Source organism: Microcaecilia unicolor, chromosome 3 (assembly GCF_901765095.1).
Source record: "Microcaecilia unicolor chromosome 3, aMicUni1.1, whole genome shotgun sequence".
Classification (NCBI taxonomy): Eukaryota; Metazoa; Chordata; class Amphibia; order Gymnophiona; family Siphonopidae; genus Microcaecilia; species Microcaecilia unicolor.
Window position 1 is genome coordinate 151,085,096 of NC_044033.1, and position 15,494 is coordinate 151,100,589.

A 15,494-nucleotide genomic window follows, 5' to 3' on the forward strand; every position below is an offset into this window, starting at 1 on the left:
ACAGACAAGTCCGCCCAGTTGTTTGTTTCTTTTGATCCCAACAGGAGGGGAGTGGCTGTAGGGAAACGCACCATTTCAAATTGGCTAGCAGATTGCATTTCCTTCACTTACGCCCAGGCTGGGCTGGGTTTGAGGGTCATGTCACGGCTCATAGTGTTAGAGCCATGGCAGCGTCAGTGGCCCACTTGAAGTCAGCCACTATTGAAGAGATTTGCAAAGCTGCGACGTGGTCATCTGTCCACACATTCACATCTCATTACTGCCTGCAGCAGGATACCCGACGTGACAGTCGGTTCGGGCAGTCAGTCTGTTCGGGGTTTAGAATCCAACTCCACCCCCCTAGGCCCATTTTTTATTCTGTTCCAGGCTGCACTCTCAGTTAGTTGGATAAGTTGTTAGGTCAATCTCAGTTATGTCCTCGCCGTTGCGAGGCCCAATTGACCTTGTTTGTTGTTTTGAGTGAGCCTGGGGGCTAGGGATATCCCATCAGTGAGAACAAGCAGCCTGCTTGTCCTCGGAGAAAGCGAATGCTACATACCTGTAGAAGGTATTCTCCGAGGACAGCAGGCTGATTGTTCTCACAAACCCGCCCGCCTCCCCTTTGGAGTTGTGTCTTCCCTTGTCTTTGTCTTGCTACATATGGGACTGATGAACACGATCCGGTTCGGGCGGGAAGACGGCCGCACATGCGCGGTGCGCATTGGCGCGTGAGGGCTAGCAAAGGCCTTTGCTAGTGAAGATTCCGATTGGAGGGGGATGCCGTGGACGTCACCCCATCAGTGAGAACAATCAGCCTGCTGTCCTCGGAGAATACCTTCTACAGGTATGTAGCATTTGCTTTGCATCTGGCTTGACAGTGCTTATGTTGCTTCTTATTTTCTTCATTTGGATCCTTTTTCCATTTTTTTTTTGAAGGATGTTCTTTTGGTTCTAATAGTCTCTTTCACCTCACCTTTTAACCATATTGGCTGTCATTTGCTCTTTTTTCACCTTTGTTAATATGTGGAATACATCTAGTTTGGGCTTCTACAATGGTATTTTTAAACAAAGTCCATGCCTGATTCAGAGTCCTAACCTTTGTGGCCGACCCTTTCAGCTTCTTTTGAACCATTTTCCTCACTGACAATTCAAACACTCTTCTTGGAGAGATGCATTACATCATCATATCCTCTTCTCTTCCTTCTCTCTCCTCTTTTCTTCTTGCCCAACTCTCCCTGAAGACCCTGGGTTGGCACTGCCCCCAGAGTCCACAGGTGGGGATCCGGGACCAATCAGGAACCATAAACATCTGTCAGTGTCATATAGTCACTATTATGAGGGGCCTTTGGGCTTCCAGAAGGACCACCTTATCAGTAGTACAGGATGTCTCGCCAATGTGGTAAATAACAAGCATGACCTCTTCCTTGGCTTTCTGTGAAACTCTCTCCTTCACAGCTTCACATGAGATAAACTGTAAGGCTCTGTGTTTCTGTGAAACCCTCTCCTCAACACCTTCCCATGAGATAGACAGGAGGGCTAGTGCAGATGGCCTGCATGTTCTTGAATGATGTCAGCTAGCACAGTGCTGCCAGGACATCGTGCAGAATCCATGATCGAATGGTTGAGAAAAGATGGTTTATGGCCTACTCAGGCCTACAAGAGGTGAGATATACCCCTACAAATCCACTTGTTTGAATATTCAGAGTGGTTTGGTTAACTTTAGACCCACTATGTGGCTGGCCTGAGTTATCTGGACAACTTGACTGGCTAGCAGCTGACTTGTGTATGTGAAACCACACCTTGGAAATAATTCCCATTACAAGTTATTTTGGGGGAGGGGGTTGGCCAGATAAATTTTGTCTATACAGCTTGTTGCTGTGACAGAATGTATCCACTGAGTGGAAAGAAGATCCAGCTGTCAGGTTTTGCTTGGCAACTTTTTTTTCAGCAGGTCACGGCAGTCCTTTATACAGCAGTGATGTTCTTCCCTTACTTGGTCACGCTCAGAAAACATTCTTATCTTATCATCTGTTTTGGTCTAGGAGACCATAGTTTCCAGAACTGATAGTTATTGTCATCAGTATCACTGGAGTGTCCTCTAGATAGAAATATCAGTGAAGGCTCAGTTTTTCATCCAGTCCCAAAAGCCTTGAGGCGGGCAACTTTGAAATTGAGAAGGCCCAAAAGAAAAAAGTCTGCTCTGACAGAATACTTTCCAGTCTCCTGGGATAAAGAAATAAATCCTCTTTCACTTTGTGTCCTAATGCCATGAAAAATGCATTTCAGCAGTCAATGCTTCATTTGCATTTTTTTGAGTTTAGATTTGATGACCTGGAATAACTTAGGATGAGCTAAGGAGTATTGACAAAGTTTAGAAATAAAGGATGTATTATAGAAATGAGAGGCTTATCCATTCTGTTTCCACCTAGGAACTTATCCTTTTGTGACCTCTTCAAATTGCACTGTTGGTGGTGTGTGCACAGGTTTGGGTATGCCACCTCAGAATGTTGGAGAAGTGTATGGCGTTGTGAAAGCATACACAACCAGAGTTGGAATCGGTGCCTTTCCTACTGAACAAGATAACGTAAGTAGTATTACATTGCATGTTTATATGTATGTATATATATATCCACCTGATATTTAAACACTGTGGTGGATTTAATTGTGTTTAAAGCTGTACCTGAATATGTAGCATAGGCCGATATCCAGGGATAGATTGACTGTTAACAATTATCTGATGTTCACTCTTTTGCAGTCCTAATTTACCCAGATATTTATTTACTTGCAATGATAACAGATTTCTCTGGCTTTTATCGATTGTAGCTTTGACTCTTTTGTATTCAAGTCAAAAGCTGTTTTTACTTTTTTTTGAGGATGATATACCACACCCCTGATGCAGGCATTAGCCAAAATATGGCCACATTGGGTCCTTTGTTCTTGTCTTATTTTGCCATACACTTATACTGCTCTTTTGATTGCTCCTGCAGATGGTATTCTGGTCACCTCTGCTGAATATTGGGGTCATATTTTTAGAAAAAGTAGATAGGTATGTTTGATACATATTCCTTAGCATCCATACCATACCAGACCAGTCCAGAACCTGTGGGTTGTGCCTACCAACCAGCAGATGGAGACAGAGACTAGAAGCTTGTTTCTATGTCTTCAGCAGGTTGTGTTGTGCAGAACATACAGCTCCTGAACAGGTCTTTTATATCTCCTGAACTGGTTGGAGGTCCAAGTCTCAGTGAAGCAGGAGGTCCAGATTTATCTGGTGTTGCCCTGAATTACACCTCCACGACCCAATGCCAGCATTGATTTCTGCGTTGCCTGATCTGAAGGACAGATCTGTGGACAGTTGGAGATTTTCCAAGTGGCACATCCTTTCCTTCTTTTCTGTCTCTGGGGGTTCAGACTTTTGGCAGTTGGGGGATCCTGACAGAGTGATTCCGACTCTGAGCTGGCATTTGCACCGTTAATGAAGTTCTACTTCACTGTTCTCAGTTTTAAGTGTAGTTGGCACTTCTTTAGCATAAGTTAGCTCTGGAGACTATGGAGGCGCCAGCTGAGTAAGTCAGTGTTCCCTGTGTGGGGCTGGACGGTCACAAGTGGGGGAGTGTTCTGCCTGCTCTTGTACTTCTCCTCAGTGGCAAGACCATAGGGAGAACTCAGTCAACAAGAAGGGGGCTATTTTGGAAAAGATGGAGCCTGGCTTGCAGCAAGCTTCTTAATCATACCTGAGCCTTGTCACCAGTTGGTCAAGCAGCAGAAGGCATGTTGAAAGTTCTTGGCCAGGGGCACTTACAACACTTTTGATGTGGCATCCAGGATATCTGCTCAGAGTATAGTAATGCACAGACTCTCATGGCTCCACATTTCTGACTTGGAACTCGCTGACCAGATCAAGAAACGCTGATATCTCTTTTTTTCTCCCGCTGGGCGCCTTCCGCATCTACCTCCTCATCCAGGAGGATTTTTGGCAAGTCAAGAAGTGGTCTGTACTACTACAATAGGCATAAGTACACTTCTTCGGCTTAAAGGACGCATGTACTCATATCCCGATACTTTCTGCCCACCGGAAGTATCTTCAATTTTGGCTGGACACACACCATTTTCACTACTGCATGTTGCCTTTTGGGCTTGCATCAGCTCCCAGGGTCTTCTCCAAATGTCTATCAGTAGTTGCAGTGTCGCTACGCAGACTTGGGAGTCCATGTGTTCCCGTATCTCGACAATTGGCTGGTGAAGAGCACCTCGGAGGACAGTGCTCGGGAGTCCGTGTGGATTACTTTTCGGGAGCTGGAGCTACTAGGACTTGTTCTAAACTACCCCATCCCATCTTCGCCATGCCCAGAAATTAGAATTCATAGGAGCCCTGCTCAACGCGCAGAAGGCTCGAGCCTATCTCCTGGAGGCCAGAGCGGACAATCTAGTCCAAGGTTCAAACCTCTCGGCAGATCACAGCTCAGCAGATGTTGAGATTGCTGGGCCACACGGCCTCCATAGTGACATATTTTCACATGAGATCAGCTCAATGGACCCTGGCTTCTCAGTGGTATCAAGCCACGGGAAACCTGGAAGATGTCATCCAAGTGTCCCTATAGCTTGTTCATTCTGTTCAGTGTTGGACAGTTCAATCCAGTTTGACTCGGGCTTCACACTCAAGGAACTGGTCTCTCCAGGAAACGAATCTTCAGATCAATCTCCTGGAGCTTCGATTGGTCTGGAATGCTCTAAAGGCTTTCAGAGATCTGCTGTCCCATCAAATTGTTCTCGTTCAAACAGACAATCAGGTTGCAATGTATTACATCAACAAGCAGGGGGGCACCAGATCTCACCCTCTGTGTCAGGAAGCTGTCCAGATGTGGCATTGGGCTTGCCTGCACAGCATGTTCCTTGAAGCCACTTACCTGGCAGGTGCAAACAACACCTGGGCCGACAGACTGAGTACGATAATGCAACCGTGCAAGTGGTCTCTCCATGTGGGCATGGTCTGCAAGATCTTCTGATAGTGGGTTCACCCCCTTGGAGGACCTTTTTGCCACTCAGATCAACCACAAGGTCCCTTAGTTCTGTTCCAGGCTTCAGGCCCATGACAGACTACATCGGATGCCTTCCTCCTCAATTGGGGGACAGGTCTTCTATATGCTTATCCTCCTATACCTCTAGTGGGAAAAACTTTGTTGAAACTCAAGCAAGACCACGGAACCATGAATTCTGATTGTGCTGTATTGGCCGAGACAGATTTGGTTCTCTCCGCTTCTGGAATTATCCTCCAAAGAACCGTGGAGATTGAAGTGTTTTCTGACCCTCATTACACAGAATGAGGGGTTGCTCCTACATCCCTCCAGTCTAGCTCTCTCAACTTGGATGTGGAGAGCTTAGAATTCGCTTCCTTGGGTCTTTCTGAGGGTGTCTCCAGGGTCTTGCTGTCTTCCAGGAAAGATTCCACTTAGAGGTGTTATTCTTTTAAATGGAGGAGGTTTGCCATCTGGTGTGACAGCAGGGCCCAAGGTTATCTGGAGTACCTTCTACACTTGTCAGAGTTGGATCTCAAGACCAACTCCGTAAGGGTTCACCTTAGTGCAATTAGTGCTTATCAATGTGTAGAAAGTCAGCCTATCTCTGGACACCCTTTAGTTGTTTGCTTCATGAGAGGTTTGCTTTCTTCAAAGCCCCCTGTCAAACTCTATCAGTGTCATGGGATCTCATTGTCATTCTCACCCAGCTGATGAAAGCTCCTTTTGAGCCACTGAATTCCTGTCATCTGAAGTACTTGATCTGGAAGGTTATTTTATTGGTGGCTGTTACTTCAGCTCGTAGGGTCAGTGAGCTTCAGGCCTTAGTAGTGGATGCACCTTATACTAAGTTTCATCACAACAGAGTAGTTCTCTGCACGCACCCCAAGTTCCTGCCGAATGTGGTGTCGGAGTTCCATCCGAACCAGTCGATTGTCTTGCCATGATGCTTACCTGTAGCAGATATTCGCCAAGGACAGCAGGTTTCATATTCTCAGAAACCCGCCCACCTCCCCTTGGAGTTGTCTCTTTCATTATTTTGTTTTATGTTTGTTCTTTAAGCTTTGAAATTAAACTGAGAGGACCGCATTCTCATGGCAGGCATGAAGGCATTCACTCATGCGCAGTGGAGCACAGCTTGCACTTCACAAAGCTCTGTTTTTGTATTTGGGCATAAATGCCAGACCGATTGACATGGATCAATGTCTACCCACCCGTGAGAATATGAAGCCTGCTGTCCTTGGAGAATACTTGCTACAGGTAACTATCTTCGCTTTTTGCACTTTTTGTTTATGAAATTTTGTGGAAAAACGACTTTGTAACCCTTTTGCTAAAGTGTGTTAAGCATATAATACAAGGTAAACTGCGTGGTAGCTGCTAATGCACAGCTGGATTAAGAGCCTTTCATGTTAGGGGCATGATAAGGGCAGAGAATAGGCATGGAAGCATTAGTCTGCTAGCATGCTACACTTACTACTCACTAACTGGCTAATGAACAGTTAATGTGGAAGAACTTACCACCTCCTAAATAGGAGATGCTAAGCACTCCCGTGTTAACTGTGGCCAGACGCTAAGCGTTGATTTGCATTTTAACCCAGGACCAGAATAAGAAAATGTTAGTTCTGCCCCCATTGGTCATTGTGTAAAATTGTAACTACTATGCAGTATATTCTGGTGTAAGTCACAGTAAATACAAATTTTACATTGGTTTAGTAAAAGAGCTTTTGTTGGTCTTAGCCATATTTACTGTACACTATTTTATGGCCCTGTGCTTTAGATTGTTTTGTTACTGACAGATAATTAATATATCCCTGCCCCTACATTTTTACCCATTCAAGTCACTTGCCTGTTACTTGGTGCTAGTCTACAACTGAGCCTCTGCCTTAATTAGACTATAAATTCTTTCAGGCAGTATTTTATCTCTTAAACCTTATGCATATATGACTTTTGTACCTCATTTAGTGCTTCCTTGTAATAGCTTGCTTAAATGTATCATTGTGTGCCCTTTAACAGAAAATTGGAGAACTTCTGCAGACACGAGGTCACGAGTATGGAGTAACAACTGGCAGGAAAAGAAGATGTGGCTGGCTTGATCTTGTATTACTGCGCTATGCTCATATGATTAATGGATTCACCGCGTGAGTAATTTTCAGGGGTGGAAATGTAAGCTTATTGGGGGCATTTTTTTTTTAAAGCCTTTTCCACATATTGAGTCTGTTTTACATGTGGAAAAGAACTTTCATAAAATTGCATATGCATGTAGGGGGTAATTTTATAGAGGTTTTTCTTACATATCTGACTCTTATAGAATCACTCGCTGTGTAAAATTATGTGCAGTGACAAGAACACACATATTGTTAATGCATGTTTCAGAGCAGATTTTGGGCATAGCACAGGTGAAGTAGAGATTAACATCATAGTACATACACACTTGTGCATGTATTTCTACATGACATTTGCACCTGTTTCCAAGCAGCAGTTTTTAGCAGTATTTATACTGTTATTTTATAAGTACACTTAAGTGTCTGTTTTTTTTTTTTTTAAATAAAATAGGCCCAATATTGATCCCTACTTAGCTTCCTGGCTAGGTGTACTGAAAGAGTGCACCTACTTTCATGCGATCTACATGTAGGCATTCCCAAGGGTGGTGTTTGGGCAGAGTTGTATACACACGTTTTATAAAAATAGGTGGTGTTACACCTTTTTTTCAGAGCAGTGTAAATTCTTACATGAGAATTTGCACACTACTCAGGCTGATTCTGTGAACCAGTTTTAAGGCACTCAGGTACCTATGTTGCTTCTACAAAAAGATCCTAAAATAAGTATGTTTTACCCTCCTTTGACACACGTGCACTGATATAAAATTATCCCCATAATATCCAGTTCTTCAGCAGATTTTCATTTTATATCTAAAGGAAACATTTGTGGAACTTGCTGAACAGCTGAAAAGTAATAAGCCGCGTTGAAATAAATGTGTATGTTTTAGAATATTAAAAAAAATAATCATTCTTTTTATCTGCATGGAGGCTTGCCTGGCAAGCCTTGGTTTGTTTAATATAAGGTTTTTGATGCATTTCACATTTACTTAATATACCACAAATAAAGGTGTATCTCAGAGTGTATACATAATTAATAATAAAGGTTTACTAAAATAATAAGGTTGGGGAGAAAACAAACATGAGAGTGCCTAGATTACAGTTGAAATTACTGTAAAATACAATTTCCTTAGCGCAGCAGCAGATGAATCCTTGGCCAGTCTGGGAGGCAAAGGGGACACTGGGTGAGGCAGGGACCCAAAGAAGTATGCTCCCAAGGATGGCACAGATGGCCAATCGCTCCCACACTCAAGTGGCAAAAAAGTAGCCCAGGAGGAATCCCAAAGGAAAAGAATCCAGGAGCGAGGGGTCAGCTACTAGAAGTAGGAGCTTTAGGGGTGGGCATAGAACAAGGTTCCCTGTTTGCCCATTTTCAATTAGCTCATTATATTTGGACATCGGATCCGGGTAAGTTGCAGAGTAGGCATGGGAGTCGCCTCAGGGAGTTCTTTAGAGCAGTGCCCGGAGAGCGGTTATCGGTCTCGGGATTGCAGAAGCTTTAGGGGAACAAAGTGGTCGGAAAGATACATGGAGCATACTGCAACGCTGGGCTCATGATCTCCGGAGACCTAACCTGAATTTAGACTTTCAGAAATTGATAGCACGCATACCCTCCTTGTTGGGTAGTGCTACCTTGCGTGAATGTCAGTATCGAGTCTTATATAGAGCATATATGACGAAAAATCAAGTGTTTCACTTTGGAGGAGTTCCAGACCCATTGTGCTCCAAATGTGGGCTGGGAGAGGGCACGTGGTTTCACTCCTTCTGGGAATGTCCAAAAATAAAAGCCTTCTGGGGGCAAATTATAAAATATTTGGAGTCAGTGGTGCATGGTAGGGTCCTTTCCCTCCACAGGGGTTTTTATTAGACAGGTACGAGGTTTTTGTGCAACGTTCTAGAAGGGTTCGACAGTTTATTTGCAAAGCGGGCATTATAGGGAAGAAGCTTATCCTGTCTGCATGGATGCAGACAAAGCCACCAGATTTTTAGCATTGGAGGAATCGCCTGCATGAGCTGCTTTTACAGGAGCGTAGGGTGGTGGGATGCTCCCCGAGGAGACGGAAAGCATTCTTGGGGATATGGGAGCTCTATATACAAACCCTATCACCTAAAGCACGCAGCTTTATTTTGAATCGTGTGTAAGTTTTTTTTTTTCTTCTTCTTTTTCTTAAGGGATGTTGGTGTTATTGTGTATTTTAGGTTCTTAACTGGTGGTTAATGTGTGGGTGAGGGAGGGAGAAAGGGGGGGGGGGGAGAAGTTAAAAGTAAGGACTGTTGGAGGCAGTTTTGACTGTTGTAAATTTGTACTAGGACTTGTTAGTTGTAAAATGATGACTGTTTGTTTCATTACATTGTGGAGTATATCATCAGCCTGAACTTTTCAATAGTGGGGAGGGGGATTGAAACAAAAAATTTGGATGACACAAGGCATTATTTTGGATGCAATGAGTGGTTCTTTTTGATTTTCAGCAGTGGCGTACCAAGGTGGGGGCGGTCCGCCCCGGGTGCACGCCGCTGGGGGGGGGGGGGGGTGCTGCGCGCGCCTGTCCTTTGTTCCATGCTCCCTCTGCCCCGGAACAGGTTACTTCCTGTTCCGGGGCAGAGGGAGCATGGAACGAACGAAGGACAGGCGCATGCGGCACCCCCACAGCGGCATGCACCGGGGGGAGGGGGGGTGCATCAGCAATCCGCCCCGGGTGTCAGCCCCCCTAGGAACGCCACTGATTTTCAGTGTACTTAACTATTGGCTGTATTTTCCTTGACGAGTCATCAATAAAATGTTAAACCATAGCCAATAATGCAGATTTTCCTGTACTGAATATACAGCACGCACTAAGTGGAGAAAAAAAGACCTCAGCATTTGTATATGTTGCCCAAATTATAGCAACACAAATTAGTCAGTCATCATAGATCAGAAAAAAACTCTACTAGGTCTATCAGGTTTTATTGGGTACAGGAAAAAACTGTAATAATGTAGAATCAGAACAAAACCACAAATGATAGCTGAAGAGATTGTTTCAATAATATCCACAAGTACTTACCTTGCTTGGCATTTCCACTTTTTTCAGAAGCTCAGCTTTCTTCACACATGATAGAGAATCACTGTTTACAATAGCCGCTTCAGGGAAAAATGGCTTGCTCCATAACCTGACCACAGCAATCCAAATAATGGCGCTCTGACTTCCAAGACGCCAACATGTGGCTACTGCCTTGTCAAAAATTCAACATGTGAAAGATTCCAATAGGACCAACACATAGCAGCCTATCCAGTCAGAAGAAGACAGCCTACTTGATACAGAAATTCAATCCCTTCGGTTCAACAGAATAAAAATTGTATATCTATTGTTACCCCCTGTCTTGACAGTTTCCAAAATCACCCTAATGCTGTGATCTTAAAACTTGTTCCTAAACAATGCCGCTTAAGGAGGTAAACTTGTGCTGCATCTGTTTACAATGCGGTACCAGTGGGGTTCCCGTCTCGCCTACTCACAGGCATGACTTATGCTCAATCAGTCTCATCTTAAGGGATCTCAAAGTCTGAACAATGTACAAAAAGTCACAAGGGCATTGGATCAGATATACCTCTCCTGCGAACTCACAGGTAGTAGTACTCCTCAAATAGTATTTTTTACTAGTACGGCTTGACTCTAACACAGATCCTTTCAGCATCACCAGGCAAACTGAGCAATGACCACATTTCCAATGGCCTCTTTTCTCCATGGCACCTTGTTCACTCTGACCACATCATTCACACATAGTCGATCACTCAAATTCATATTACATTGATAGATCAGAAACAACTTGCTGAAAACAGCTATACGCTGTCAACACTGGAAAATGTCACTTAATTGCCTTGCATGATTTCTGAGAGGTAGCTGTATACTTCATCACAAAGGGCAAAACATTCTCATCTTCTGTTTTCACTCAGTATTGTAATAAAGGCTACTACTACTATAAATCACTTCTAAAGCACTACCAGTCGTACGCAGTGCTTTACAATTGAACATGAAGAAAGACAGTCCCTGCTCAAAAGAGCTTACAACCTAAATCAGGACAAACAGGATCAATAAGGATAAGGGAAGGACAGACAGAAGGACACAAGGATAAGATAAAAGTGACAAGTCAGGAGTCGAAAGCAGCATCAAACAGGTAGGCCTTTAGCCCGGATTTGAAGGCAGCCAAGGATGGAGCTAGACGTAATGGCTCAGGAAGCCTATTCCAGGCATAAGGTGCAGCGAGATAGAAGGAGCAGAGTCTGGTGTTAGCGATGGAGGAGAAGGGTGCAACTAGGAGAGATTTGCCTAGCGAACGGAGTTCTATGGAAGGAGTGTAGGGAGAGATGAGGGTGGAGAGGTAGTGAGGGGCTGCAGAGTGAATGCACTTATAGGTCAATAAGAGGAGCTTGAATTGTATACGGAAACGGACAGGGAGCCAGTGAAGCGATTTCAGGAGAGGGCTGATATGGGCATAATGACTTTGGCGAAATATTAGTTGTGCGGCAGAGTTTTGAACAGATTGAAGAGGAGAGAGATGGCTGAGCGGAAGACCTGTGAGAAGCAAGTTGCAGTAGTCTAAGCGAGAGGTGATGAGAGTGTGGATGAGGGTTCTGATAGCGTGTTCAGAAAGGAAAGGGTGAATTCTGGCGATGTTATAAAGGAAGAAACGACAGGTTTTAGCAATCTGTTGAATATGGGCAGAGAAGTAGAGGGAGGAGTTGAAGATGACCCCAAGGTTGCGAGTAGATGAGACAGGAAGAATGAGCGTGTTGTCGACAGAAATAGAGAATGGGGGAATGGGAGAGGTTGGTTTAGGAGGGAAGATAAGGAGTTCAGTTTTGGACATATTGAGTTTCAGGTGGCGGTGAAACATCCAGGCAGCAATGTCAGAGAGGCAGGCAGATACCTTGGATTGGATTTCTGCCGAGATTACTGTTGTGGAGAGGTAGATCTGGGAGTCATCAGTGTAAAGGTGATACTGAAAGCCATGTGATGAGATCAAAGCTCATGGTGATTAAAGTAAGCCCTTGTCAAGGCTTGTTTGATGATCTTCTCTGGATAACTCCTTTGAAGCAATTTCCCGCTCAGTTCCTGTGCCTTCATCTTATATTCTTCATTGGATCCACAAATCCGTCTATAGCGCAAGAACTGAGTAAACTGGATATTCACTTGCATATGAGTAGGACGCATACTCAAGAAATGGAGCAACGAATTAGAAAAAACAGTCGTATGGAATCCAGTAGGCACCCTCTGTTCTTGAACATCCAAAAACTGAATCTTATTCTCCTTACTCTGCATTTCAAACTTTACACCCTAATGACAGCTATTCAGATAGTTCAAAAAGGATTGCAAAGATTCAGCGGACCCCTTCCACAGACAAAAAATATCATCAATGAACTAGATCCAACAGGGAACATCACCAAAAAAACGGAGGGATGTATCTATCATTCTTCAAATGCAGTCATAAACAAATTGGCCACAGTAGGCACAAATGATGTGCCTATGGCTGTTCCAAATACCTGCTGATAGAACCTGGCTCCAAAAATAAAAAAAATTCTTCTTCATAGCAATACTGCTCAATTCCACCAAACATTCTGTAGGGATCTGATGAGAACGTTGATGCCGTTGTAGCATCTCGGATATTAGTGATTTTTCCTGTGGAATATTCATGTATAGAGAGCACACATCAAAGGTCACCAGGAGACAAACCGATGATATCTCTTCCTTTATCCTGCAAAATTTGCAGAAAATACATAGAGTCTTTAACATAAGATTTCACTTCTGTAAGAGAGGGCTGTAGGAATTTGTCTATACATTTGCATAATCTTTCTAACAAGGAGTTCCTAGCTGAGACTATAGGGCAGCCTAGCGGGTACTGCTCATTTTTTTGTATTTTCAGCAACAGATAGAAAATAGGGGTTTTAAAATTCACATAAGTCAAAAATTTAAATTCTTTCGTGATCAAAAAACCTTCATTCAAACTACCACTTGCCACAGGCTTAACCCTGTTAGCTAGTTCATCAGAAGGATCATCTGCCAACTGTAAATAATTTTCAGCCTTTGACAGTTAGGCTTTGCTTCTTTCATATAGTCCTCCTTGTCCCAAACAACAATCTTGCCACTTTTGTCAGCTCTCCGTATAACCACTGACTTATCCTGATGCAATCATTAGCTGATCTCGCTTCCTTAGATAAATTAAATTTACAAAATTGGGGATTCTGTTCCACAGCCTCAATTTCTTTCAAGACCAATTATTTAAAAGTCTGAAGGACAGGGTCCAATAGACCTGGAGGGGACCTAAGAGATTTCTCACTTGCTATAGAGTGGTTTTCGCCCTCTACACTTGACAGAAACCGCGCTCTCTAAAGTCTGTAATGACCTGTTCCTTGCCAAATCCAGAGGCCACTACTCCATCCTCATCCTCCTTGATCTATCTTCCGCTTTTGATACTGTCAATCATGATTTACTTCTTGCCACACTGTCCTCATTTGGGTTCCAGAGTTCTGTCCTCTCCTGGTTCTCCTCCTATCTCTCCCACCGCACCTTCAGAGTACACTCTCATGGATCTTCCTCCACCCCCATCCCGCTCTCTGTTGGAGTTCCCCAGGGATCTGTCCTTGGACCCCTTCTTTTTTCAATCTACACCTCTTCCCTGGGCTCACTGATCTCATCTCATGGTTTCCAGTATCATCTTTATGCTGATGACACCCAGCTATATCTCTCCACACCAGACATCACCGCGGAGACCCAGGCCAAGGTATCGGCCTGCTTATCCGACATTGCTGCATGGATGTCCAACCGCCACCTGAAACTGAACATGTCCAAGACCGAGCTTATCGTCTTTCCACCAAAACCCACTTCTCCTCTTCCTCCACTCTCTATCTCAGTTGATGGCACCCTCATCCTCCCCGTTTCATCTGCCCGCAACCTCGGAGTCATCTTCGACTCCTCCCTCTCCTTCTCTGCGCATATCCAGCAGATAGCCAAGACCTGTCGCTTCTTTCTCTTTAACATCAACAAAATTCGCCCTTTCCTCTCTGAGCACACCACCCGTACTCTCGTCCACGCTCTCATTACCTCGCGCCTTGACTACTGCAACCTACTCCTTACTGGCCTCCCACTTAGCCATCTATCCCCCCTTCAATCTGTTCAGAACTCTGCTGCACGTCTTATATTCCGCCTGAACCGATATACTCATATCACCCCTCTTCTCAGGTCACTTCACTGGCTTTTAATCAGATACCGCATACAGTTCAAGCTTCTCCTTCTTACCTACAAATGCACTCAGTCTGCAGCTCCTCATTACCTCTCTACCCTCATTTCCCCTTACGTTCCCGCCCGTAACCTCCGCTCACAGGACAAATCCCTCTTCTCAGTACCCTTCTCTACCACCGCCAACTCCAGGCTCCGCTCATTCTGCCTCGCCTCACCCTATGCTTGGAATAAACTTCCTGAGCCCTTACGCCAAGCCCCCTCCCTACCCATCTTCAAATCCTTGTTCAAAGCCCACCTCTTCAATGTTGCTTTCGGCACCTAACCTTTATACCTTTCAGGAAATCTAGACTGCCCCTATTTGACTGACTGTACATTTGTCCTTTAGATTGTAAGCTCCATTGAGCAGGGACTGTCCTTCTATGTTAAATTGTACAGCGCTGCATAACCCTAGTAGCGCTTTAGAAATGTCAAGTAGTAGTAGTAGTAGTCACAGCCATCAGTATTTGCAAAAACACAATTTAAGTTGCAGACGCCTTACAAATTTCTCCAATTCCATCCATATTTGAAATGCATTGTGAGTATTCACTGGAACAAAAGAAAGCCCTTCAGACAATAAAGAAAGTTTTGCAGGGGCTAATAACTTTTGAGAGAGATTCACCACAGTTGATTCCATCGAGACGGGTAGTGAGTCACTGGTGTGGCTCCTCTTCCTTGCCTGCCTTCTCCCCAACCTTTTCCTCTTTCTTCAGCTTACCGTATTATTTCATTTTATTTATTTAACACATTTATACCCCACATTTTCCCACTAGTTGTAGGCTCAATGTGGCTTACACAATACCGTAGTGCAGGCTACAGTTAGTAAAATACAATTAAACAATGTAATAATAAGATAGTAATCGAATATGCAACGTATAAGACAACAGAGATAATAAAAGATAATTAAAGATAGTAAGAGTCCATGAATTTTGCTGTAACAAAGAAAAGAAGTAAGTTAGGTTGAGGCTGGAAGGTAAGCCTTCTTGAACAGGGTGGTCCAGTAATTTTCTGAAATTTAGATGGTTCTGAATTGATCTTAAGATTTTGGGTAGTGCATTCCATAGCTGTGTGCCTATGAAGGAGAAGCTGGATGCATAGGTAGATTTGTATTTAAGGCCATTGCAATCTGGATAATGTAAATTTAGGAAGGATCGGGA

At 43.9% G+C, this 15,494-nt stretch overlaps 1 protein-coding gene across 1 annotated transcript in view; it reads left to right on the forward strand.

Moving 5' to 3' along the window:
• The window catches only part of ADSS2 (adenylosuccinate synthase 2), a 188,304-nt gene that overhangs the window by 149,200 nt on the left and 23,610 nt on the right, over positions 1-15,494 (forward strand). Inside the window, exons 9-10 of the mRNA XM_030196473.1 lie at positions 2,409-2,563; positions 7,008-7,132. Coding sequence (XP_030052333.1) covers positions 2,409-2,563; positions 7,008-7,132 — 280 coding nt within the window. The remainder of the gene's footprint in view (positions 1-2,408; positions 2,564-7,007; positions 7,133-15,494) is intronic.